Raw genomic sequence first — 24,314 nt, 5'->3', positions numbered from 1 at the left:
AGCCACGATGAGATGAAGACACAGTGGGAACACCCCAAGACAGGAAAGAAAAAACGTTGTGCTGGAGGTTTGTTATGATTATTTATTTTCATAGTCTTATATGTATTTATTTCTGCTTTATTCAACGCATATGAACACATATTCAAATTGTTTTGTATGATATAGTCTTGTTTTCAGTAGTGCTCCATGAAAAAGTTTTGATTATATAACTATGTCTGTCTTTTCCCACAGATTTACCATACGGTTGGGAGCAAGAAACGGATGAAAAAGGACAGATAGTTTATGTTGAGTAAGTAGACTGATGATTAATCCTCTTTTTGTTTAACTGATGAAATACAGCTCCGGAAAAAAATTAAGAGACCACTCCAAATGTTTCCTAAATCTCAATCTCTACATGTATTGCAGTCATTCCAGTGTCTGTTGAATTTCAACATAGAGAAATGTTGTCAGTAGTTTTCTAGAACACAATAATTAAAAAAAATAGGTAATAATTTAACTAAAAAAAAAACCTATAAATAGTCAAACTGGAGAAACTGATAATTCTGCAGTGCAATGCTCAATTTTTTCCGGAGCTGTACATTTGTTTATTTTGGCCTCACAGGATATGCTAGATTGCACAAATCTAGCTCAAAGTCTCTGTTGTAATATACCTTTTCCTCTGTCATGTTAGTCACATCAACAAGCGGACCACATACTTCGACCCGCGGCAGGCATTTACAGTAGAGGATGTGGTGGTGAAGCCAAAACGGTATGATGGAAACACTGCTGCTCTGGAGATCCTGCAGGGCCGTGATTTCTCGGACAAGGTCATCCTGATTACCGGAGGCAACTCTGGCATTGGTGAGTCAAAATCTTAATACATTTGACCAATTCACTAATGTTCTGCTATAGCTAAAAATCATCACTGTGTTTCCATTATGATGCCACTAGGTGGTGATGTGGTATCACACTGTAGAAGAAAGGTTACATGACAAGAGCCTCTCTGCTCCCTGCAAGTCCCATCTCTCCACAACCAGACATTCATCAACATTAGCCTCTAAAATGATACACTTAGACTCAACAAATCACTCCTTAATACCAAACATGATTGTATTGAAGTTCATTAGCTGGGCAGAATTGGATGTCATTGTTAACTGTAATGAATGGTGTCCATTTGTAGCCAGCAAATGCATTGCTCACTATATAATGGCCTGGATACAAATGTATTTCCTCTTTCCTTTAGTTTAAATTAGCACAAGTAGTGGCCATTTGTTCCGACTTGCTGCTTTGTTCGGGATAGATAATGACAGTATGAGGGAAATCAAATAAACATAAAATCGTTAATTGTCTTTATATTCAAATTCTTTGTCCCAAGGAAAGTCACTGCTCTGTAATTGTTGTGTGTATATAAGGAGATGCAGCACTGTAGTACAATAGATTTACAGCAGCCCAGGGACCTTTACTGAGCTTGTGAACTTAAATGCCTTTCCGACCTTGATGTTCTTACTTCCATTTGTCTCTTTATCTATATACATATTCAAGGGTCCATCAGATAGAAAGGATCCAATTTGATGTATGATTTGAAGTTGTTTCACTGTAATAATCAAGTTCAAGCACAAATATGCATTTTCTTTAAACATCTTTGAAGCTCATGGTTTCTCAACTCAAATGAACTAAGATTACTTTTATAGTATGGTTTTGAATGCATAGTAGAAATAAGATCAATGAATCAAAATTCCAGTACATGTACTAAGAAAAAAAACCCATTAAATTATTGTTTTGTCCAAAGCCAATGTGGGGAAAGTAAAGTCAAAGGTTGTTGCTCATGGAGAGCTTTTGTAGAGATGGCTGCATTAAAGAATAAACATTCAAGTGGAAAATATAAAGTTGTGGAGATGTTTCAACTTCGACTTGCACTGGAATAACCAATGTTATTTCTTATGTCTTAAAGTAAAAAAAAAAAAAATCAAACGTAAGAGAGGCCTGTTTACATTTTAAACTTTGAATTCTCTTAAGATGCTGCCCATCAATAAAACTCGATCATTAACTGGGAGAATTTTTGAGAAGGAAAAAGGTAAAAATACACTGTCAACATCTAAAGACTCTTTCTAAGATACTCTGAAAGAAAGCTGAAATATTGTTGTGATAGTAAAACGTTTTTTTTCTTTTGATTAAAAGGTGGTAAGAAATAATTATATAGGGAGAATGGAGAACGTTGCAGAACGTTTTCACCACAAGAGGGCACAGGAGGTCCATGATGATGTTATGGATGGAGTATTAAAATGTTATCATATTAAGTGCTTCACTTGTGCCGGCTTTTGCCTTAGTTTAAATACTATATAATGAAAAATATAATCCACATTTAAGATTTGCTGCAATGTATTTAGTAAATGAAAATGTGTTCATTGGAAAAAAGCAGCTTTTCTCAAAAGAATGCATCAAATAGCTACAACACTCAGACATTTTTATAGAGTGTGAATGCTTAATAAACCCATATTAACATAACCTTTGTTTTACTCTTGCACATATTAAATATGCAGCACCCATAATTAACAGTATTCTAATAGTAATTGCTACTACTCGTGTGCTCCTTTGACATTCCACTAGTGAAATGCGGTTATGCCAATTGGTTGGACCCACTTAGCATTTTAATGGCATCAATAGTGTTTTAATCCAAGTGTCAAGGCTATTTCCATTTTCTTCAGTGCTTATTCCTTCCACAGGAAATGTGACATTTTTATTAGTAATGGTGGGATATTATTTAATTAGCAAATTTACATATTAGCGCTTTGATTTAGTTCTAAATGCACGTGAACATGAAAATCACATATATGAGTTTATTTATGCATGAAATGTCATAGTGTCTGGTTGGTGACCAGCCTTGAGACTCCATTGCAATAGTGCTGGGAGGCGAGACAGTAATGCAGTTTGTCTTGCCGCTGTGATCACTGCGCTTGGTTCACAACATTAGTCTTCCTCTCTCTGCTCTCTTTTGTAAATTAAAAACCAGTACCGACCTGAATGGTGTTTTTAATTGTGATAATGGAAATGAATGATCTCAGTTCCTTTTCCCTCTATTTCTACTCCTTTCCCTCTCTCCCCCTTCTCTCTAAAGGTTTTCTTACTCTTATAGACCTGTGGTTGTACACCTGTACCCCTGCATTGATTCCTAAGCGGCTTTGACCCAGGCCTGAGCCTCCTATTCATCCCCATTACACACTCCTGCTCTGGCTCTAATTCCCCTCCTATCAACTAACTCTCAGGTTATTTACTGGGGTCCATGGAACAGTTGTCCTTAAAGGGCCATTGTTATGATATTTCTGGAACCTACTGTGTTCAAAGACAAAATACTCTCTTTCTTATTATAAAATGAATGCACATCCTTGTTTTATAAAAGATATCCTTACTAATCTTCAAATCTGAGAGCGTGTAAAAAAATATTTCTTTCTGTTGAGGCATGACTATATCTGTATTCTGCTCTCCTTGCACAGGCAGTCATTTTTGCCTTGTTGAAATCTCTTTTGGAAGCAATGCGTTACTAAATATATATGTGTCCCCCTACCTGGGGAGCAGCGTCAGTCTCTTAGGCTCTTACAGCAGGTGCCATGTTGTCAGCATAACGTATGTTGAGTAGCGGTCAGAAATAACATATTGGCCCTCTGTCTCACTTAAATAAAACATTCGGGTTGACACAACTATCTGCTATGTGCTATTTTAATCACAGTGCAGTATGTATGACAGAAAACACAATTTTAGGGGGGGTTTGCACTTTCATAAATAACAGTTTTTCAATTTAGCTATTGAACTCCCATCTTTTTGAAGTGTGTTTGTTCTCCGAACTAATATTATTCTGCATTTTCAGTGTACATTCTTTTTTTATGTCGACATGTTCAGAATTTTATCTGAACTTTTTTGACCCTTCCACACAGTGGCTCATTGTGTAGCAGTTCCTTCAGTTGCAAAGCTCTACTCCCTCTTAATGCATGCATTTAATTCCACATGGTATTGTTGTTTAGGTTCAGGGTCAATGCTGTAATAAGAAGCAGCAATGACTCCAGACAAGGAATTGTAAGGATTTGGAAAGGAGCACTTCCTAATGTTTAAGTATCTCTATGCATCGTCTCTGCAGTGTTTTAGGACTTTGAATGTTATTCTTATTCATGAAAGACTAACATTGTTCTATCTTTGTGTTGATCCCAGTGTTGTGTTCGGAGGATTAAGTGTCAGGCCGCTGCTCTCTTCTCTCTGGATGGAGCGATCCCTAAGCATATTCAGTGAGTCGAAGAGCTGTGTGCGCCGCTCTGTGCAGATTAAACCCATAGCCTAGCTTTGTGGCTGATCATTAGATTGAGGCAGATTTGTTAAGCATAACTGCCATTAAATTAAAGCTCTGGTATTTACTGCACTGCTGTTTATGAATAAGGACCCCCTTAAAGACCCGCGCAGTGATGCGTTAAACCCGAGCCTCAGTAAGGAGGGAAATGCATTATTCATAGTGGGAGGAATTAGATGGATAAAAAGATGTTCCTGGTGATGGTCTCAGTGTGTGTGTCTCTGAGCATCTCTCAGCAGCCGTGTGTGGTTTAGTTGACATCCGGAGTGCATCTGTGTTTATATTCAGAAGTCTGATAGTATTGTGTGTGTGTGTGTGTGTGTGTGTGTGTGTGTGTGTGTGTGTGTGTGTGTGTGTGTGTGTGTGTGTGTGTGTGTGTGTGTCTGTGTCTGTGTCTGTGTCTGTGTGTCTGTGTGTCTCTGTGTCTGTGTCCACTGGCGGAGCTGCCGGGCCGTCTCCTCTGTGCCAGCTTGTGAACTAATCCATCGAGGAAGCTGTTGTAGTGTTTTGTTTTTTTCAACGGGTATTTCATGTCCTTTCTGATGAATGTGTTTATTGGCAACATAATGAGAACCAGTTATGGTTGGTTAGTCAAATTATTTAACTTTATTAACCTTGGATGAAATTTGCTATGCAGACCCAAACTGGTGTAACATGCAAAGAGAATTATGCTGGAGGCCAGAAGGGTTCAATAATGATTACAGCTCTAATATAATACAAGTGAAGTGGTTAGCGAGAGAGGATGGAATACATATATGTGCTTAAAGGCTGTAGGTAAAATAAAACGAAAGGGTACCAAGTTATTGTGTGTAGTCAAGTAGTTTATAGACCTATCGAGTTTACAGTCTGCGGATGATGAGGGGATGAAAGTTACATGATGGGTGGGCTTTGATGACAGTGATGAAAATAGCCCCAATGCTCAGGAGATATGTGTGCGTGAGGTCTGTATTTATCCTGGTGCATGTGTGTGATTTTACTTAACCCTCACTGTGTGTGTGGGGTAGCCAGGTAGTGCTGGCTGCAGGAGGAGCAGGGGTGACCAGTGCGACGTGAGGCCATGATGAGAGATTGTGTAGGGAGTTGGAGGTTGACACAAAGGGTCAGAAGGAGAGAAGGGGGGTGGGTGGGCACTAGATAGGGCTGCATGGATGGTGTGACAGCAGTGGGGGGGGTAGGAAGGAGGCAGAAGGGGACAGGGAGGGGTAATAGAACCACTCTAGTGCTCTCGCCTGGAACAGCTCAACCTTGGACTGTAATTACTAACCATACATCCCACTTTTGGGGTGACATCTCCCTCCTCTTGGACTAATGGTGGGGAATTAGAGGGGATCTTAAAAGTCACAAAGAGTAGGGGTGTTGTGCACTTTCTTACTTCTTGGGACAAGAAATACAAAGCAGCAGCAGCAGCAGCAGCAGCAGCAGCAGCAGCAGCAGCAGCAGCAGCAGGAACAGGTGCACACATCACCGACAGCTGACTGTGTTCACTGTTTTGTGTCTGAAAAACACTGCTAAACTGTAAATTGATATCACAGGCATGTAATAATCGTGATCATTTTTGCATCATCAATGAAAGGTGTAGAGTCACCAAACTGTAATATTTTCATGTTTAAAATGGGGGATTTTAAGCAGCAAGTAGTGATAAGAAATAACCTTTATTTATACAAAATATATGCATAAAGACAGGCACTCAGTAGCTTTTCTATCACAAAAAAACCCTTGGATGCATGGGGGAGGGCGCCATGTTGCAGTGTTACTCTAAATGTTGCAGTGGCCTAAACAAGTCTTTTATTTTGTTTTCTTCATGCCATTGTATACCTTATACACAGTTATTCTAATATGTTTTTTCAAAAGTTCTGCGGTTGACAGCTATTGTTCTATCATTGTTTTATCTCCCCCATTTGGAAAGTGTTTGCTGCAGTTTATTGTGGTTACAAGGGCCTAGAATTATGACAATCAAATGTGATTGCTTTTAGTAAATACTGTTCACTTAATAGTGAAAGCAAGATACTTCAGACACAGCTAGGGATTTAGGTAGAGATGAGATATGATCTTGGGCTAAAATCAAGGAAGTGAGGCTGAGGAATCATTTGAACAGAAGGGGGGTGGGGGGGGGGCTGCAGCTTGCACATGCTCCACATCACCTTAAATACATCTGCAAATTCATAAACATTAAACCATCTAAGGAAATTTGGCTGCATAAATCAGGCTGACTTCACCAAATTAAATCAGTCATACATACACAGATTTAAACAGTGTAATTAGCTGTCTCATATTTAGGATATCATTTATTTGCTTCAGAAATATAACACACAACATATTTTTATATTGTGCAATACATTTAAAACTGCCATATTATTCATCGGCGTGAGTGATATGTAGTCTGGTCATGATCTGTGTTGCTCTTGTGTTCTTTTAACCGAGCACAAATTGAGCTCTGTCGAAAGGGGATTGTGGGAACCATGTCTGTTTACCCACAGGTCTTGTAATGATCGGAATCGACTTCTGTTTGCCCAATTGTACTACGGAGCTTATTTTAGTTAAATGCCTCTTTGGATGCAGATCAAGAGAGAGAAGGAGCAGGCTGTTCCGTTTGCCAAATAAACACGTTTACTGACGAGGCTGGTAATGATCTCATTACTTTGAGCCAATACACCTGTGTACGAGGGGGATCCAGAGAGGGGCGGCGGGCCAGGGAGGACAAACAAAGCGTGAAATCACTAAATCACACTCATTATTGGGGGATATCAGAAGGGCCAGGATCCTAATGTACCATGAAGAGCATTCACTGCTTAATGGATATTTTACACATTTTTTTATGCATTTTATACATAACACTAAAACAAATTTTGAGCCACTTACTGTATTTGTTGTTGCATTGTGAATCTTTGTATTGAACAAGCACACAATCAAAGGACTTTCCTTAACAGGACTGAATGTGTTGTCTTCATCTCCCAGCTTTTAAAGTGCACACATTCTTCTTCCTTTTCATCTGTTTTTCCCATGTCCTATTAGACAAAAGAACCTGAAAGATCATTACGGCCCAGCATAATTGCCGGGCCTCCTGTGTGTTGTAATACAGCTTATGGCGTCTGTCAATCCAGCGGAGGAAAAGAACCCCCTGTCTGACCTCCTTCATGTTCTACCATCGGTGTACAATGCTGAAACAGACTGTCAGTGTTGTACACCTGACCAGGAACTCATTTCAGTGCGGCCCTCTCTACTGGCGACATGGGTGAGAGGGCGTGGAGTCTCTGTTACAGCAACGCCACTCTCGTTATTTCACAATTAATGTCAAGCCGTTGTTATTTGTCATTGGAAAAACATGACTTCAATGCTGCTGCTGTTGTTGCTGCCATATTCTAATTTGTTCTCCATTATGGAAAACACTGGTGTCGATTAATTTCACTTTCATGGTTTGTACACACAACAAGTGAGTGTGAGGTGTTGTTGTTTACCAGAAGCCAGAACTCTTGTCCAATTTATAAACGATGAAAAAACCCTTTAAATGAGGGCATGTTTGGAATCCTTTAAAAAATAAATAAATAAATATCTGTTTCACATTTTGCAGCTTCTTATGGATTATTTTCTGTTAGATTCATTTTAAATATGCTGTAATCTTAATACAAGTAACATCCTTAACATTTCAGACCTGACATTATTTATTATTAGTGTTATGATTAAATTATAGTGAAAATCCAGACATTTTGCATGACATAAAGAAGATTTTATGACATTTGTTTCCTATAGTTGGCTGCTCCAATTGCAGATTCAAAGGGCATATTTACTCCTGGAGTCACAGCGCTCGTTTTTTTTCTGTCATGTTGTTTTTATTTTCTATTTCATTTCCTGTAAGTGGAATGATCTCGGCTCTCAGCCACAGTCTCCTCCATTACACCTAATAAGGTGTCATATAATTTAATTCCATGCTTCACTTGTCAGAGAGGGCTTCCAATCCGACTCCAATTTTGAGTTTTAATAGATATTAGTCCTTAACGCTCTCCTCACAATTAGGCCTCCCAGTTTTGCTCTTAATGAAAATCAGATTAAGACATATAATCTAATTACAGTTCATATTAATCCACCCTCTGATACACTCTGCCTCTCAGACCCTATTTGCCACAATCAGTTATTGTGGCCGTCAGTTCGTCAATCAGGGCTCTCACACTGTACACAGTATATGTGTGTGTCTCACTGTGGTTTGTGTTTAGTGCAGAGGCTGGACTGAAAAACGTGAAGCTGCTCGGTGGTGTTGAACTTTGAGGGATAGTAAATGTCGCGGGGAATGAAAATACTGTGAATGTTAATCTCATAAATTAATTCAACCTATGGGTTGAAATGACCCATTTAGACTTGTAATTTAGAAGTGAAATTCTCTCCCTCTATCTTCAGTTTTTGTCAGTTTTATCGTGACTACATGATTTGGATGGAGCCATGAAGTAGTCTTGGACTGATAAATTCTGTGTGCATGCGCGGACCTCGTTTCATGGGGGAAGCATCCTTATCAGAGGCACTCATGTTCTGAAATATCACACCAAGGTTCAGTTTGAATGTCATGTCTGTTTGGTTGTTCATCTGACGCTCTATTATGAGCCATGTTTTCATAATTACTGCCAGCACTCTATAATTCCCAACATAATTAACAGCCGACCTCCCTTCCTCTAACCCAGTATGAGCAGCGATACCTTCCTCAGAGCCGCGGTCAGATCCAAAACTTTATCTAATAAGAGAGAGGAAGTCCACAATAATTCAATCAGTTTCATCACTTCAGAGAGAAATGATTAGCTCCGTCTACCAGACCACTGGGTTACTCAATGAAAGAAATTATATGGAAAATTGATAGGGATTTTAACTTGCACCCCAACCCCCACCGTCAGCATCACCACCCCCGACACCCCATTAGATTCCACCCCTGAGAATCAAAGTTATCTCAAGAAAAAACTAATCTTTGAAGCGTTGCTCGCTCTAATTTTTTTTCTGTCTGTCTTTCTGTCTCCCTGATCGTGTCTTAGGCTTTGAGACAGCCAGGTCTTTTGCTCTTCATGGCGCCCATGTGATCCTGGCGTGTCGAAACCTGTCTCGGGCCAGCAAGGCTGTCAGCCTCATTCAGCAGGAGTGGGTAAGTGGCAGTCTACAACATTCCCAATATTATGCTTGAAATCAACTCTATAAAATACTAAACTTGTGATGTCCAAAAGGTATATGAAAAGAACAGAAATGATTTTATTCTGGTAACACTTATTGACAATTAAGCCAAATATTATTTAGCTTATTTTTCGGGATTTAAGGATACTCCCTGAGGTTACTCCCTTTCATCTTAAGACCAGAATCTAAATATAGAGGCTGTTTTATGTGGATCATTATTAACTCTTTCTGTAACAAATCTATCATTTCGGTCCATAAAAATGATTATTAGACTTGTTACAATGTTAGCAGTGGTTGTGTGACACCTTTAATGTTACAAAAATGCACGCATCAGTAACATGAAATAAATGATCCAATTGTTTATATGGCCTTCATATTCTGGTCTCCCTTGTTAAAGTGACACAATTTTCCTAATGAGAGAAAAAGTTCAAGTATTCATGTTTAGCTCCTAAAAATCCCTGCATATCCGACAAGAGGTAAAAACGTCTCTTTGGGTGTCTCTGCTTAAAGCAAGAGAGAGGGAGAGCATTAGATAGAGAAGTAGAGAGAAAATGGGAAAGGAAAATGTGGGAGAGGGCATCTGATAATTACCTGAGATTATTGCTCTAATATCGCTGCGCTTGTGACGCGTCCCCAGATTTACGAGTGTGGGAAAATAAACAAGTGAAATGTGGGTGCTGGAGCAGAAAGAATAAGCCATTAGCACTGGGTTGATTACAGAGAGCAGGATTTGAAGAAGAAGGAGAGTGAGTGCTCAGCGCATATATGGAGAGAGAGACCGAGAGGCAGGAAAACAGGGGGAGCGAGAGAGGGAGACAAACGCCTTTGAGCGAGAGTAGATCTGCAGTGTTTAAACTCACCCATGTCTCTAATTGAAGTATGCCCCTGGGGCTGTCAGTGCTGCTCCACAGTGCGAAATCCAGTGTACAGATCTATTAATGTAGCTGCTTTGTTTCAATGAATGAGGAAAAGCTCCGATCTAAGTGCCAGATTTTCTAGTCAAATTGATTTCACACCTGCCACTGAATTATCCAAGATGTTGTTAAATGTTTGTGAAGCAACACATGGAAGCTGTTTGAAATTCACACCATCAATTGACTGATGACCTCTGGTGTAAACGATAATGTTCTTTATTTGTCTTACAAGTGCATATTTTCAGGAAATTAAGGGATTGAGTTAATACAGCTCTGTATCATTCAAAAAGAGCACGAGGAGTGAATTAGCATTCCCTAAGCCAACTCCATATTTCCTCCTAAAGGAATCCCCCTGTTATAGGCTAATGAATAAAAGTCACAATATCAGAATAAATCTTTGCCGCAAATTCTCCCTTCTGGCGACATTATTAATAGATTCAGGAGAAGAATAGAGAGGAGGATTAATCTTTAAGATGATGGATGGACTCTGCTCGCCTTCCCATGCTCCTGCGTTAAGGTCATTTTGATAAGAGGCTATATTTTGGGGTCCTCTGTACAAAAGGTCATCATATCTACTTCCAGGTCCCTCTCAGAGTTCCGCTCTGGCTGCCAGGAGTGGAAGTGCTGTCCCGATTGCACAGGACCTCTGACCTCTAACTACCTGCTTACTATTACTCTGAACTCTCTCTTTCTCTAACTCTCTGGCTGTGTGGGCAAGTGCTGCTGTTCAGAGGTGAGAGCGATGGCTTGTCTGCAGCTCAGGGCGGTGCCGTTCAGCGCAGCGTTGTGTACTGACAGTGGGTATAATAGTGGGGTCACCGGTGGATAATGGGCAGGTCAGATCAGCCAATGGCTGTTAGGAAGTGCAGGGTCAGAGGGCTCATCCTTCCCAGCCATCAGACCATGCTCTGCCAGGAACAACCTCAGTATAAACAGAACAATACACTTTACATAACATTACTGGTACCTCTACTTCATCTTTCTCTAATATTAAAGTATTTGTTTAAAGGCTCAGCAATATGGAGAATTACAGATCACAATATTTCTGACCAAATACCACATTATCAATACCTTTCACTAAATATTTACACATTTATATTTTTGATCAATTATTAGCATTAATGAGGATACAATGACTAAGGAGGTTGAGGAAGTAAATCTAGAACAGTCTGTTAAACTCAGAAGCTCACATCACTTTCCAGCCACCTTTTGCCATTACACTTAATAATAAAATCTAAGAAGAAATCTGAACTATATGAATATCATTTCAATATATTTTCCAGCCCTAGAATGTTGATGTATTTAACTGATTACATGTTAAGCTTTACATCATAAAGCTTGTTTGGCACTCTAGAGATTGTAATACCTGTTTGTGTTTTTGCTGAATTTTTATCATGAAATTAGTTTCTCACTGTGTTTATGTTACACATTGTTTTCATGATGGGACTTCAGCTCCATCTCCACCGCAGGGCTAATCTGTGCCGAATGGGTTATTTTCTCTCCCCCTGTTCGAGCTGCGAGGTGAACCCCCTCCAGCAGGCTCATTAGGGGAGTTTAGAGTGGCGGAGTGGGGATAAACATTTACCTTATGATTGTGTTTTACAATAAGCCCGATGCTAGTTGCCTTTATAGGGTTCAAAGGGGCCTGTTTTTACAGGCTGTGATGAAGCCACAGTAAAACCAGGGGAGATTAACCAGCAGATGGATGCTGGGATGGTGGAGGGAGAGCAGAAGGAAAGGAAAATACGGAGAGGGAAGTGTCTTTCACCAAAAAGAGACAAAGCAGAATTTTTGAATCAAAATGTTGTTTGTTATGATATATTTTCCATCTTATTTTTGATGTAACGATTTCCTCAGGTAACAGATGTTTGAGCTCAGCAGCACTTCTTTCCTTTGACTTTTCCCACATCCTCCTTTCCAATCCATCTCCTATTCCTCTCACAGTGCAGGCAGGTTAAGTTGCTGGTTAACAACCAAAGTGTTGCCTGCGTGCAGAAGATTTATTTTTCCTTATTGCCTTTCAAATTCTGCTTATCTTTGACTCCAATGTCTCCCTCAGGGAGCTGTAATGGACTCCCCTGAGATACAGTGGGCCAACCAAGGCCCTTGGCCCGAGTAGATTACAATACAAACACATACAGACTCGTGCGGCATGGTCTTATTTTGTAATTTCTTTCCTTTTTTTTAATCCAAAATGCTTATTTCCCCCACTGCCCCTTTCTACAACACATGCTAATGAGATGCTTTGTAAGGGCGTTAATTAGCGAGCTAGTCACTGATTGCTGTGCTTGTTTTTGTTGTGTGTGTGTGTGTGTGTGTGTGTGTGTGTGTGTGTGTGTGTGTGGCAGGGGGGTATTAATATGGCTGCATGCCGCTGAGGAGAGTTCTGTCAGGGTCTGCTCTGGAACCAATTAGGCTAAAGCTCAGTGTCCACTGAGGCTGCTGGGAGAAAAAAGCCTGCTGCTTGCAATGTCAAACAGCAACATTAACACAGGCCAGAGAGGCAGAGCGAAACAAGCGGACTGAGAGCCGATAAGCAGCGGTCACTCACATAGGCAGACAGTCTCTGCTCTGTTAGATATGAAAAGATTTCAAAGAATACATACCCTCCGTCACAAACCTCTACCTTAATCATTGTTATTAGATTCAGGCCTTCAGATATTTAGAAATATATATCTATACGTTTCCCTTTTTCAGGTAAAGTGACGTATGCAGGGAAGGTCTTGAAAGACAGACAGGAACAAGGCAGTCTCTTCTTGAGGTTCTAAGTACATAAACTTGTTTACCATCCCTGAGAATGTCACATGACTGTTTTGTTATGAAAATGAATCTTTCATGATTGTTATACATGCATGCAGTAAAACCCCTCTGTCACCATGCTCTACCTTTAACCCAAATCAAACTTGTTAGCACAGGAAAAGGGGTGTGTGTGTGTGTGTGGAAGCATTTGTCTGTCTGCCCGGTGCATAACCTCCTGTGTCTGTGTGGCAGGCCCTGTGCCCCCGCTGGCCACCATGCCATGCCACGCTCTCCCTGCTGAGGCCAACAGGAAGTGACACATGTGAAATGCTGACCTGGTGGGTTGCATCCCCCTCAAGGGCCTCAGGATGCTGCTCTTTTAGTCACTCTTCCCCTCTCTTTCCCTTCTCCCTTGCTCTTTCTTTTTTTTAATCTCTGAAAGGCCTCAAAAGACTTTTGTCCCCCTCCGTTCACCCTTCGATTACGTTCCTTTTTTGCCTCTAATTTCCCTCCCACAATGATTAAGGAAATAGCAGCCCATTTCCCAGGTCAGTGAGTAGGTCTGTGAATCTCTTCTCTGCTGCCAGAGAACCCATAAGATTTGAGTTTGTCATTTCTGCAGGATTTTAAACCTAATCTTGTTTTATAACTATTTTCCTGGTTTTCTTTTTCTTCATAAGATGTTTAAAATCATGGCATACTGAGCTTAGTTTCTTTTCATTTTTAACAAAACATTTCTTATCAATTGTTTGAATAAAAAAACATGCATACCCTTTTATGGTTTGGTGCCTCAAATGGTGCACTTTCTTTCATTAAAAAGCAGAGGCACAAGTAATTTTATTTTACATGTGGTTATGCTGACACACCACTGCTCGAGCTCAGATAAATCCAGTGGAGATTGTTGTTGGGGATGTTGACGCTTGTACTTAAGGAGCCCTAGAGCCCCTTCTCAGATTGTCCCCAGACTATACCGAAATTACACTGCACTTCCATCTCTGGCTGCTCTCCCAATCCTCATCTCCAATATCAGGTGCATCCACTGAATCATTGAGAGGGTGGCGGCTTTCCCTTATTTCCAGGATAGGGCATTGTGAAAATTGTTCTGTGTCCTGGTATATTAGTAGCATGCATCCACCTCTCCAGGGAGCCCTTATTTACTTATTTATTTGTTTTTTTCCTACCTGCATTCTGTCTGTGGACTGGGAATAAAAAGGTCCCACTCCCCTAACTACAGTCTACATCGGCCTGGCACTGAAGGGAGCAAAAGGGATTGATGAAAAGAGGTTTGAATTGCGATATGTAAATTTGATGAGGAAACCTCTTTTTCCTCAAATTTACTCAACTCTGATTCCTCCGACCCCACGAAGCTTACACTACAATAGACTTTACTGTAATATACCACTGAGGATTTCTTTACATTACACAGGTGACGGTTACAATGCAGCTCGTGGGAATAGTAAAGGAGGCTCTGTGTTGTATAGACTACTACAATAAACGTAAAAGAGTTGAATACCTTGAGTTTTTAGAATAATAAGCATTTTGTGTGTGTGTGATTTTACATCAATGTAATACACTCCACAAGTACAGGATGTGTGCACACATAGGTGCGTGCACATTGCACACACCCATCCACATGGTTTGTATTTAAATGCTTGATTATGCATTTTGCATAGCTTTGGGACATGCATCACTCTTCCCAGACTGCTAATAAAGTGACCAGGGAGATGGGGAACCTAAATGAATCCTAAAGTGCCTTGCTTGCATTCCTCACTCCCTCAGTCTCCCTCACTGCTCTGCTTAGTTATTCCAGGCCGTCGTGAAAATCTGTGCGCCGCTCAGCTCTCATCCTCCTTATGTCTGTCTGCTATAGCCAGGTGCTCTGTCTCCTGAAGAGGTGTGGCCTGCTCCTAATTGCCTGGACCACAGTGAACTATGGGCAAATGCTCCGTGTGAAGGAGCACTGTGGAGGAATAATTTTGAATAAATCACATAGTTAGCCGGGTGGTATTTTCTGCTAAATAAGCAGTTCGGCAGCCGTCTCACATGGAGGTGTGAGCGTTAGAATGACGGGTCACTTGCCATAGGTCATGTTGAGGAGGTTTTAAATGATTTAAATGATGTCACTGCCACTGAAGGGGACAGGTTGAGGAAGGATGTGTAAGGCAGCACCCCTTTGTTGTTTGAACCTGACAGACTCTCATCCCTCACTCTTTCACTCTCGCCTCTGAAGGTGGGCCCATAGCCCTGGGACGAGGGCTTCTTATGATGAGAGAGGTGAGAGGTGGCTTGGATCTCTTTCACTCTTTCTCCCCGTCTTTCTCTCTGCCAGCAGAGAATGTTTTTATTGAAGTCTGAGAAGTGCTGACCACAGAGAGACAAGTCCAGCACACACTGAAATGTTTTAAATCAGGAGAGGAGCCAGTTGTAATAAGCTGCAGCCAAATAGACTGAGGCTTAGTTAATGTCTGCCAAACAAGCAAACACAGTAATGTTGAATGCAGGAACCATCTGGCAAGTGGCTATAACGTTTATCCGATATTACCCCAAGCTCTTTTAGCATCTTTAGCACAGTTTGAAATTAGAAGAGGCTTCCAGATCCCCTGATAAATTTCATAGAAGATGCAATAGGCTAATTAGATGTAATTCTGTGTTTGATGTCTATGTGAGATTTAAATTGTCTGATGCTGTCTCTCTTCATCTTTCAAGAGTATAGTCAGACATGAGATAGGAACTTAATGAGTATGTGTGTTTGAACGTCCATGTATTTGGTGGCCTACACGTCCATGTCCTATTTGGCTCGCATTTTAGAAAGGGGGAAAAAAAACATAGGAGATGAGTGTGTGTGCATGCACCCCGGTGTCAGTTTGTTTTTGTTGTAAAGGACATAGAGTTTGTCCGCTAACAACAGACAAGTGCGTCACTACAAGTCAACAGCTGCCACGTCCGACCAGTCTCACACTGCAGGTCACATAATTCAATGTCAGGCAGATCAAGAATAATGGTTGCTATGCTCTCTATAGTCGAGTGCTCTCTCTAGAAGAAATAAGGAATTCTAATGAATTGTTGTGAACGTCAAAAGATTGGGTTGTTATAAGTTTTTGCATACAAAAGGAAGATGAAAGTGTGCTTTCTCAGACAAGGATGTGGCCTCTAAAGACTTGGCAATCTTTTGCCATTTACCGTGTATATATGGAGATTGTTATTTCTTTTTTGTATTCAGTTTATTACCCCAAAAATCGATATCTAGCATCTTGGTGCAGGACTCTGCAAATCATCATCCTTGACTGTGTAAAATGTGTTTTGCTGATAAGGCTGTGTCTCTGAGCCTTGTCTAGTGTTTATAGGATATCCTCTGCAGTCAGGTCTCATGGAATTGATATCAGGGAACCGCTCCAGGCATCCAAACATTCCTGCCCCAGGCAAAGCTATCGTTATTTTCTGGGAAAGTTGTGTGTTTGTTAGTGTGTGCATGTACGTATGTTTATATGTGTGTGTTTGTATGTACTTTGACACAGAGTTAACACTGGTTTACAGCTTAATCAGTCTGTGTAACTGAATGCATATTTATCAGAGAGAAAATTCATGCTCAAAGAATCAAACCTCAGCCTCATACATCATTAACACACACACATACACACACACGCACAAATCCACATTTCATTAGTGGGGCAGATTCAGGCAGCAGTAGATTAAAAACAACGTGTGTTTTTACAGGTCCATAAATCAAGCATGGGACGAGGGGGATACATTTAGAGAACACCACAGTTGTGGCGTAGTTGCCCTCACGTGACTAATGCTTAACTGCGATACTTTGATACACTGCCTTTTTATTAGTTTCATTCTCTCCTGCCCCATTTCAATGATTATCTCTCAGCTCACATTTGACTTGCAGAGTAGGCTAGATGTTGTTTTCGTTTTAGTTTAACATTTCAAGATGAAACGGCCTTCAAGACTCACCAGAATTAAGCCTACACAGTGGCAAATTATTAGGCCTACAGTATCATAATGTTTTCTTATCTTACACAACTTTAATACATGTGGTTGTTCCTGTGTGTATGAAATAAACAACTGTTTTGGTTTGTTTTCACGCGTGCAAACTGTTTGTGGACGTTAAAGCCAGCTCATTGTCTTTTTTCTTATCATCCATTAAACCTGCTAGCCTGTGGGGATGGTGGATGGAGACCAGGTGTGAAGGGGTGTCCACACTAAGAACGAAAGAAATTCCCAAATTGGGATCAATAAAGTAATTCTATCCATCTATGTATTTAGCAACCATACTATATCAACTAGCGTATAACTGTAAATATAACAATGTGAGGATCCACACTGTTCTGCCCAGCCATGGTACAGCATAGTAAAGTGTTTAGGGGAGATAGAAAGAGAGATGCTGTTTATTTCTAAAACTGCATTTTAATGGTGATGGAAAATATGTTTACAAACCATTTTAACAATCTACCCTCCTGTGTGCAACAAATTTGTAATCAGATGGATTTTGATTGGATCGTTTTTATGTGTTCCTACAATCACTCAAATTGATCCCAACAATACCATTTGCCATTGAGGTGTGGACTCAACAGTCAACTTGAGTCAGAACAGCTTTTAAAACGATATAATGATAGGTAACTATTATAGTTATAGCTGTGTGTGTGTGTGTGTGTGTGTGTGTGTGTGTGTGTGTGTGTGTGTGTGTGTGTGTGTGTGTGTGTGTGTGTGTGTGTGTGTGTGTGTGTGTGTGTGTGTGTGTGTGTGTGTGTGTGTGTGTGTGTGTGTGTGTGTATATATAAAATCCCCAGTTTCAGTCGTCTGTGTGTCAGTGCTGGTCTCAGGCTAGAGAGCAGGTGTAATTTCCCCTCGACTAAAACCCCAACAAGTGGCACCAGGGGAGAGGCAAGTATATTACAGGTTAAAACGGCTCTGCTCCCCTGTAGCACAGACAGCTACAGGCTCTCCTGACCTGTGACCAGGCACAGCCCTTGTGTGCCAATGTGTATGTGACTGTGTTTATGTGTGTGTGCATGTATGTGTGTATGCTGAGGGAGACTCAGAGGTGTCCGAGCTGCCTCACTGTGTTTCTTTCATAGTGTAAAGCCTTTATTAGGGTACCGACCTGTTTGGGGGGGCCGCAGAGCAATATAACTTCACCTGTTCCAGTTGAGGAATTAGCTTGTGTGTGTGTTTGTGTGTGTGTGTGTGTGTGTGTGTGCGTGTGTGGGTATGCACTGTGCAACTTTCCAATTCTATATAGAGGCAGGTGAGGAGGTGAACAGTTTGTGTAAATATATCAAATAACTGTAATAAAACCTGCTGTAAACCAGTGAACACAGATTGACCTTTAACCTCTAACTCCCTGAGTCACAGCACTATATATGTAGACCGCAGGGGCCCAGCTGATTAATTCTGGGCTGGACCGCATGGGGAGCAAGCAGGATGTCTCAAACTTTCTTGGTCTTTTTGTCGTCAATGCTGTCATAATGGATTGGGTTATTTTTTTGAGTGGAAATTACATTTTAAAGCACCGTTTTACTCATTGACTGCAAAACCGTTCCCTTGAATGGCAAATTTCCAAATTTAGCAGCTTTGGATTTTTTCATGTACCCAAGCGATGTGTATGTGGCTGTAGTAAAATAGTAAGATAGAACTTCAAGTTTCCTGCAGAACCCATCCAAACTTATTTTTTTAGATAACGTCCTGTTGGGTTGAAACATTGGTTAGTCCACATGTGCTCTGCGAGTTGGTATAGAAGCACAAAGTTTGAGTACAAAATGTGTGGAAAAAATTGTAATTTGTCCATCTCTTCTTGATCACGAGCTTCTTCTACCCCTTCAGTTGAGCTCTAACACACGGAGAGCCTCTGCAGGACAGAGTCATTTGAAAGACCTTTGTCATTACAAGTCTGTCTGTGGCAGTGAACAAAGTTAATTGGAGGGCTCTCATCTCTCATCTGAAGGGCACTGCTGCCTATTAATACAGTGTCATGATGAATTAGCCCAAATAAAACCCTACACAGAGCAGTGAATGATGAGCTTATGTCTGTGTGAGTGTATGTTAGTACACTTGGATATTTCCTTCGGTTGGAAGGCCTCATTAATTTTTGGTCACCAAATCTCCATTAGGTTTGAATGAATCACCAAGACGAGCCAAATAGGGCAAGGAAGTGGACTGGACTCATGTTCAGAGGGGAGTAAAAATCATCAGAGATGAAGAGAGGAGTGCAGGGTATGGGCGAGGAGAGACTGAAGTGATGTGAGGTAGGGCTGGGGGGTACGGATGCTCATCCATTACATCCCACAGTGGCCCAAGGGTCGGCTTCAGCAAGACTGATTCAGAGCGATCAGGTTTGGACTCCATCTCCCATAAATCCTGGCATGTGACACTGATGGATGTGGGCCATAAAGCCTCCCGCTCTGACATGCGGAGAGCAGCATGGAGAACCATGGGAAAATGTGAGTGCTGCAGGTTAATGTCAACGAGGCCTGGGAGGGGAAAGGGGATGATGGAGGGAAAGAAAGACAGGAGACATGGAGAGATCAGAGGTGTGGAGAGGAGGATTGAGAAGAATGAGCGCGCCAAGAGCAGAACGGGAAAAAGCACCAAGTTTGTGCGATCACTGTAACAGAATTTACTGTGACACTGCTATGATTCAGCGGCCATCACATGGGTTCAAGCCATGCTGCTTGAGTGCATTAAATAGTCCAACCCCATTTGATAGAGATAAAGACATCAAAATACCTTTGATGACACCTCTTTTGTAATTTACTTCCTCTCATCTCCAAAGGTTGGTAATAATGGCTATGGCTATGTCAGGATGTTGGGCAAGAGTATTAGTGTAATTAATTCTGTACGCCTTTTCATATATTCTGTTATTGGATGTCTACATAGTGTTTGATGCTTGACCAAAATGAATATAGCTCATTAAAAAAGCATCCTGATTTAATAGGGCCAAATACAGGAACTGCCGACCTGGCTAGACAGGAAATGGAGACATGTGTACTTCCTCATTAACAGAGCCCCTTTTGGGCCATAAAGAACCATCCCAATGTGCAAAAGGAAAATGCTCTGATTAAGGGGTTGCTGCCCTAATGAAGGCTTCCCCCACAGTCATTTATGATATTGGTATGGGTGGTATGGTGACTAGGCCTATGGGAGGAGCTGACTTACGGAGATATGGACATGAGATAGCAGATGCAGTATATTTGTATGGATGGGAGAGATGAGAGTGCCGGGGGAATGCATATCCACAACTCATTTGATGGAGTCAGTTTTACTAGGTTGCGGCTAATGGAGATGAGCTTGTGTTAAGAGTCAGGGGAGTGCCTAATTTTACATAAAATCAAAAGAGGTTTGAGAGCTGAGTGTGTGAGCTTGTGTGGTCAGGTTGTGCTGAAATTTACTTGCTCATAAAGTGAATGCTCAAACACTGACCATCTTTTTCAATGCACGATTTCTCTGTCAGACTGAAGAATGACGTCACTTATCATGTTTGCTTTTTTAATTCACATTTTAATGAATTTATATCTGATAAAAACACTGAATTTGATGTAATGTTGCAGAGACACTTCATTCCAGATTCACTGAGATTGTGTTTTAAAGGAAAGCTGCACATTCTTTTGTTAGTTCCTGAGAGTAAAAACTGTATTTCCGACTCCGTTATATTCATGCAAATAACAGACTTTAAAGGGATAGTTTGGATGTTATGAAGTGGGGTTGTATGAGCTTCCTATATAAGTCATTGTAATGAATACAGTAGGTGGTGTTCGGCCTGCCCCAGTATAGAGAAACAAATAGGAGAACTGGTACAGTAACAATGTACTGCTGTGCTGGGGCAGCATCAAAGCATTTAGCCACATAAAAAAAGGCCAGACTAAAGAAATCAATATCAGTTTGAATGTACTCTATATTAAGAATATTTTAACCGGTCAGTGATACCGACCGTTTTGACAGGGGATGGAGCCCACTATATTCAGCTCTGCCAAAGCCACCAGATTCTATTGACATTAATGACAGTAATTAAAGTAAGTAAACAACCTTAGCCTATATAAAATAAATAAAATAAATAATAATACAAGTGTGTGATTCTGGTGAATTATGTTAATTAAGTATGAGGCTTTATTTTTTGACAATTGTTGGTAGAATCTGAAAAAAGTCTCAGTTGGGAAAACTACATGCACATAAATATGTATTTTAAGGTCTTACAAATGCCTCGGCTCAATCTTCAAATAACCTAATCCTCTCTTGCTGCTGTCCTCTATCTCAGTTTCCTAATTTCTTCACTTTTTCTTGTCCCACCCCCCATCACTCCCCCCACCATCGCCACAGCAGCTACCTGAGGCCCTTGTGTCCACCTCATTCATCACCTGGGTTTGATTCCTCTGCTCCAAGAGGGAGAGAAAGGAAGAAAGAGTTGAAGAAGAAGAGTAAAGAGTCATAACAAACCCTCCTCTGTTCTCTCTCCTTCTTTTCTACCTCCCTTCCTTCAGTGTGTGAGGGAGAGATGAATGCAGCCAGTGGAATTAATTGCACCCCGTTACTGAAGATCAGCAAGTTTGCACTGTTGGCGTGCTGATCTGCCATATGGCTGCCCACTAGGTGAACACTTTGATTAATGTTGCCCACTCCCCAGTTTTTTTCCCCCCACTAATATTTGATTCTGATAACTGAAACTCAGCTCCGCATTCAGAGTCTCTCCATCTTCCATCCTAACGCTAGTCCTGCGTCCCTTTTTGTTTAGTCTTTTCCTCAGCTCACCTGAGCCATCTGTGTTTGTAGCTTAAGTTAGGTTTTCCAGTCTTGCATTCTCTTTTATTCTTGTTTTTCTACAAGTCTTTGTGAGATGTAGCGTTGGTGTGTGGATTGTGGAGTTTGTAGTATTGGCGAGATTAGAGGGAGAAAGAAAGGCCGGTGTGTGTGTGTGTTTAAGAGAGAGATTTGGAGCTATGGGTACGAGTCCTTCGCAGTTGATTAGGCCCCTGGAGTGTCGAGTGTTTCTCTATTAGCCTCCTCGGGATCTCGTTTTCTTCTGAGCTCAGTGACTACTCTCTACCCAAGAGGTCCGGGATACACACACAAACAAACTAACGGGTACAGACACACATGGCATGCACACAGGCAGACATATGTATGTGTGTACGCTGTGCTGGGGTCCAGGCAGTAACAAGGAGGTGAACAGATGCCGGAGTCACAATATCAATAGGCCTGAGTGTAAGTAATAATACCTGAGCAGGGTTCAGCCATGAGACAGCGCTAACTAGAGAGGCAACTCTCAAGTGGAGCATTCACTATCTGCAATCACACCATGTAGCTGTGTGTGTTTGTGTTTGTGGGTGCACATACTCCCATTACATGTTAGAGCAAGCCCGTGTTTGCTGCATGAGAGCAGCACGATGGTGTCATCATCAACTCTGAGATAAAATGTTCTCACCTAAGGTCACAAGTTCAAGTTTGTTTTCTTTTTTCCTGCTGCTATAATGAGGCAGCAGTACAGAACACTATGCAGACATCTATACCGGAACATCTATAACAATCGCACGGGTGCTTTGTTTTCCCTCTGTTTTATGGCCTGTTCCTGCTGCTCGTCTATTTTGGTCTTCCTCGGTCTTGTTAAGTGCTGCCATTCTCCTGTGTTTGGATGTGGCCCAGAGGGCCCTTAGCGAGACCAGGGCCTGGGAATGAGCTGCGAGCCCCAGCCAGGGGGTGCCCATGGTAGGCTGCTGGTCCCACTAAATCTCCCTGATTACCGGGGGTGGCTGTGCTGTGATGGGGGTGTTACCAAGGTGGTGGGCTCTCCAACAGGCTGATTGAGATGCAAATAGAGGCCATAACTCAGAAGTAATGCGGACTTGAGCACCCTTTGCCTCGTCCATTCCTGTGTACCTCAGTCTCTCATCACTCCCCATTTACTTCAGGAGGGAACGTTATTGTCTCAGGATAAAGTCAGATATTTATCATAGCATAAGATAGGAAGAGAGAAATAAGGGTGAGAGCCTAGGAGAATAAGAAAGTACGAGCATGTAAATTGTCTGAGAAGAAGGTTAACAATGACTAGATACTACCAGATAAGTGGATGACCACACACACACACACACACACACACACACACACACACACACACACACACACACACACACACACACACACACACACACACACACACACACACACACACACACACACACACACACACACACACACACACACACACACACACACACACACCTGAGGATACCAAACTCTGAAACTCACGTTTCAAAGAAAGAACAGATGGACACAATAAAGTGCGCGGGACTCTGCTAGCCTGTAGAAAGGTGCAATGAACAAGGGCAGAGGAGGGGGAGGAGTAATTGCACAGTCCTGTGTTGAGTTGTTCTGTGGATGCAAATTTAAATCCCTCCTATTATTTTAATAATCTGCCTTTTACTGCTTGTGCTCGGATCATTTGTTTGCAAACCAGGTTATTTGGAGAGGGAGGCTCGGGGGTAATTTCATGCTTTGGAGCATTTATATCTATAACTTAATGAGGAGAGGGCCTGTTGTTTCCTGGTAATACACTGCTAGAGGGGAGCAAACTTTTTATTCTCCGTTTAGGGTACTGTTAGAGGGCAATAATGTGGGATCACTCTGATGGAATTAAGGAGCAAACTGAGGAGAGACCTAATGCAGCTTTGGGTGATAGACCAAACTTAATACTGATGTTTCATTCAGGGTTTTTAGGTTCATGGGGTGTACCATAGGAGATGGGCTTTCCCTTTTGCCTTTTTCAAAAAGCTTACACAAATGTTTTCCCCAGCTCCTGCCTGAATAAGCTAAGTCTGTTTTTACATCTTTTGTACATTTTCTTTTCTTTGTAATTATCTAAACTTCCTTAAATGTTTTTGCAATAGACAATCTGTAGTCTGTGTATCAGTTTGTTGAATTCAGATCTGTCTCCTGTTTATTGTCACTCAGCTGGTGCCAGGGCAGGGAGACAGCCTGGTGGCCTGGCCCAACTCAATATAACACAACCTTTATTACATTTAGCTCAGAGACAAAAGAAGGCTCACTGTCTACAGAAAGCAGCGCAGAGTCTTGTGAGATGTTCAGGATTGTTAATGTAGTTACTCCTCCGTCAGTGGAGCCAAAGAGAAAGCGTGATGGACCGATGGAGGCAGAAGGTGTATGGCCTTTTATCTTCTTTTTCTTTCTTCCTCCTCACTGTCATTCCTTCACTTTCC

General features: G+C 41.3%; 1 protein-coding gene across 1 annotated transcript in view; it reads left to right on the top strand.

The window, feature by feature from the left end:
• The window catches only part of wwox (WW domain containing oxidoreductase), a 125,811-nt gene that overhangs the window by 1,058 nt on the left and 100,439 nt on the right, over window positions 1-24,314 (top strand). Inside the window, exons 2-5 of the mRNA XM_063901058.1 lie at window positions 3-67; window positions 232-289; window positions 671-840; window positions 9,322-9,428. Coding sequence (XP_063757128.1) covers window positions 3-67; window positions 232-289; window positions 671-840; window positions 9,322-9,428 — 400 coding nt within the window. The remainder of the gene's footprint in view (window positions 1-2; window positions 68-231; window positions 290-670; window positions 841-9,321; window positions 9,429-24,314) is intronic.

Source organism: Eleginops maclovinus, chromosome 2 (assembly GCF_036324505.1).
Source record: "Eleginops maclovinus isolate JMC-PN-2008 ecotype Puerto Natales chromosome 2, JC_Emac_rtc_rv5, whole genome shotgun sequence".
Taxonomy (NCBI): domain Eukaryota; kingdom Metazoa; phylum Chordata; class Actinopteri; order Perciformes; family Eleginopidae; genus Eleginops; species Eleginops maclovinus.
The sequence above is the reverse complement of the archived record's forward strand: the minus strand, read 5'-3'. Positions and strand labels throughout refer to the sequence as shown.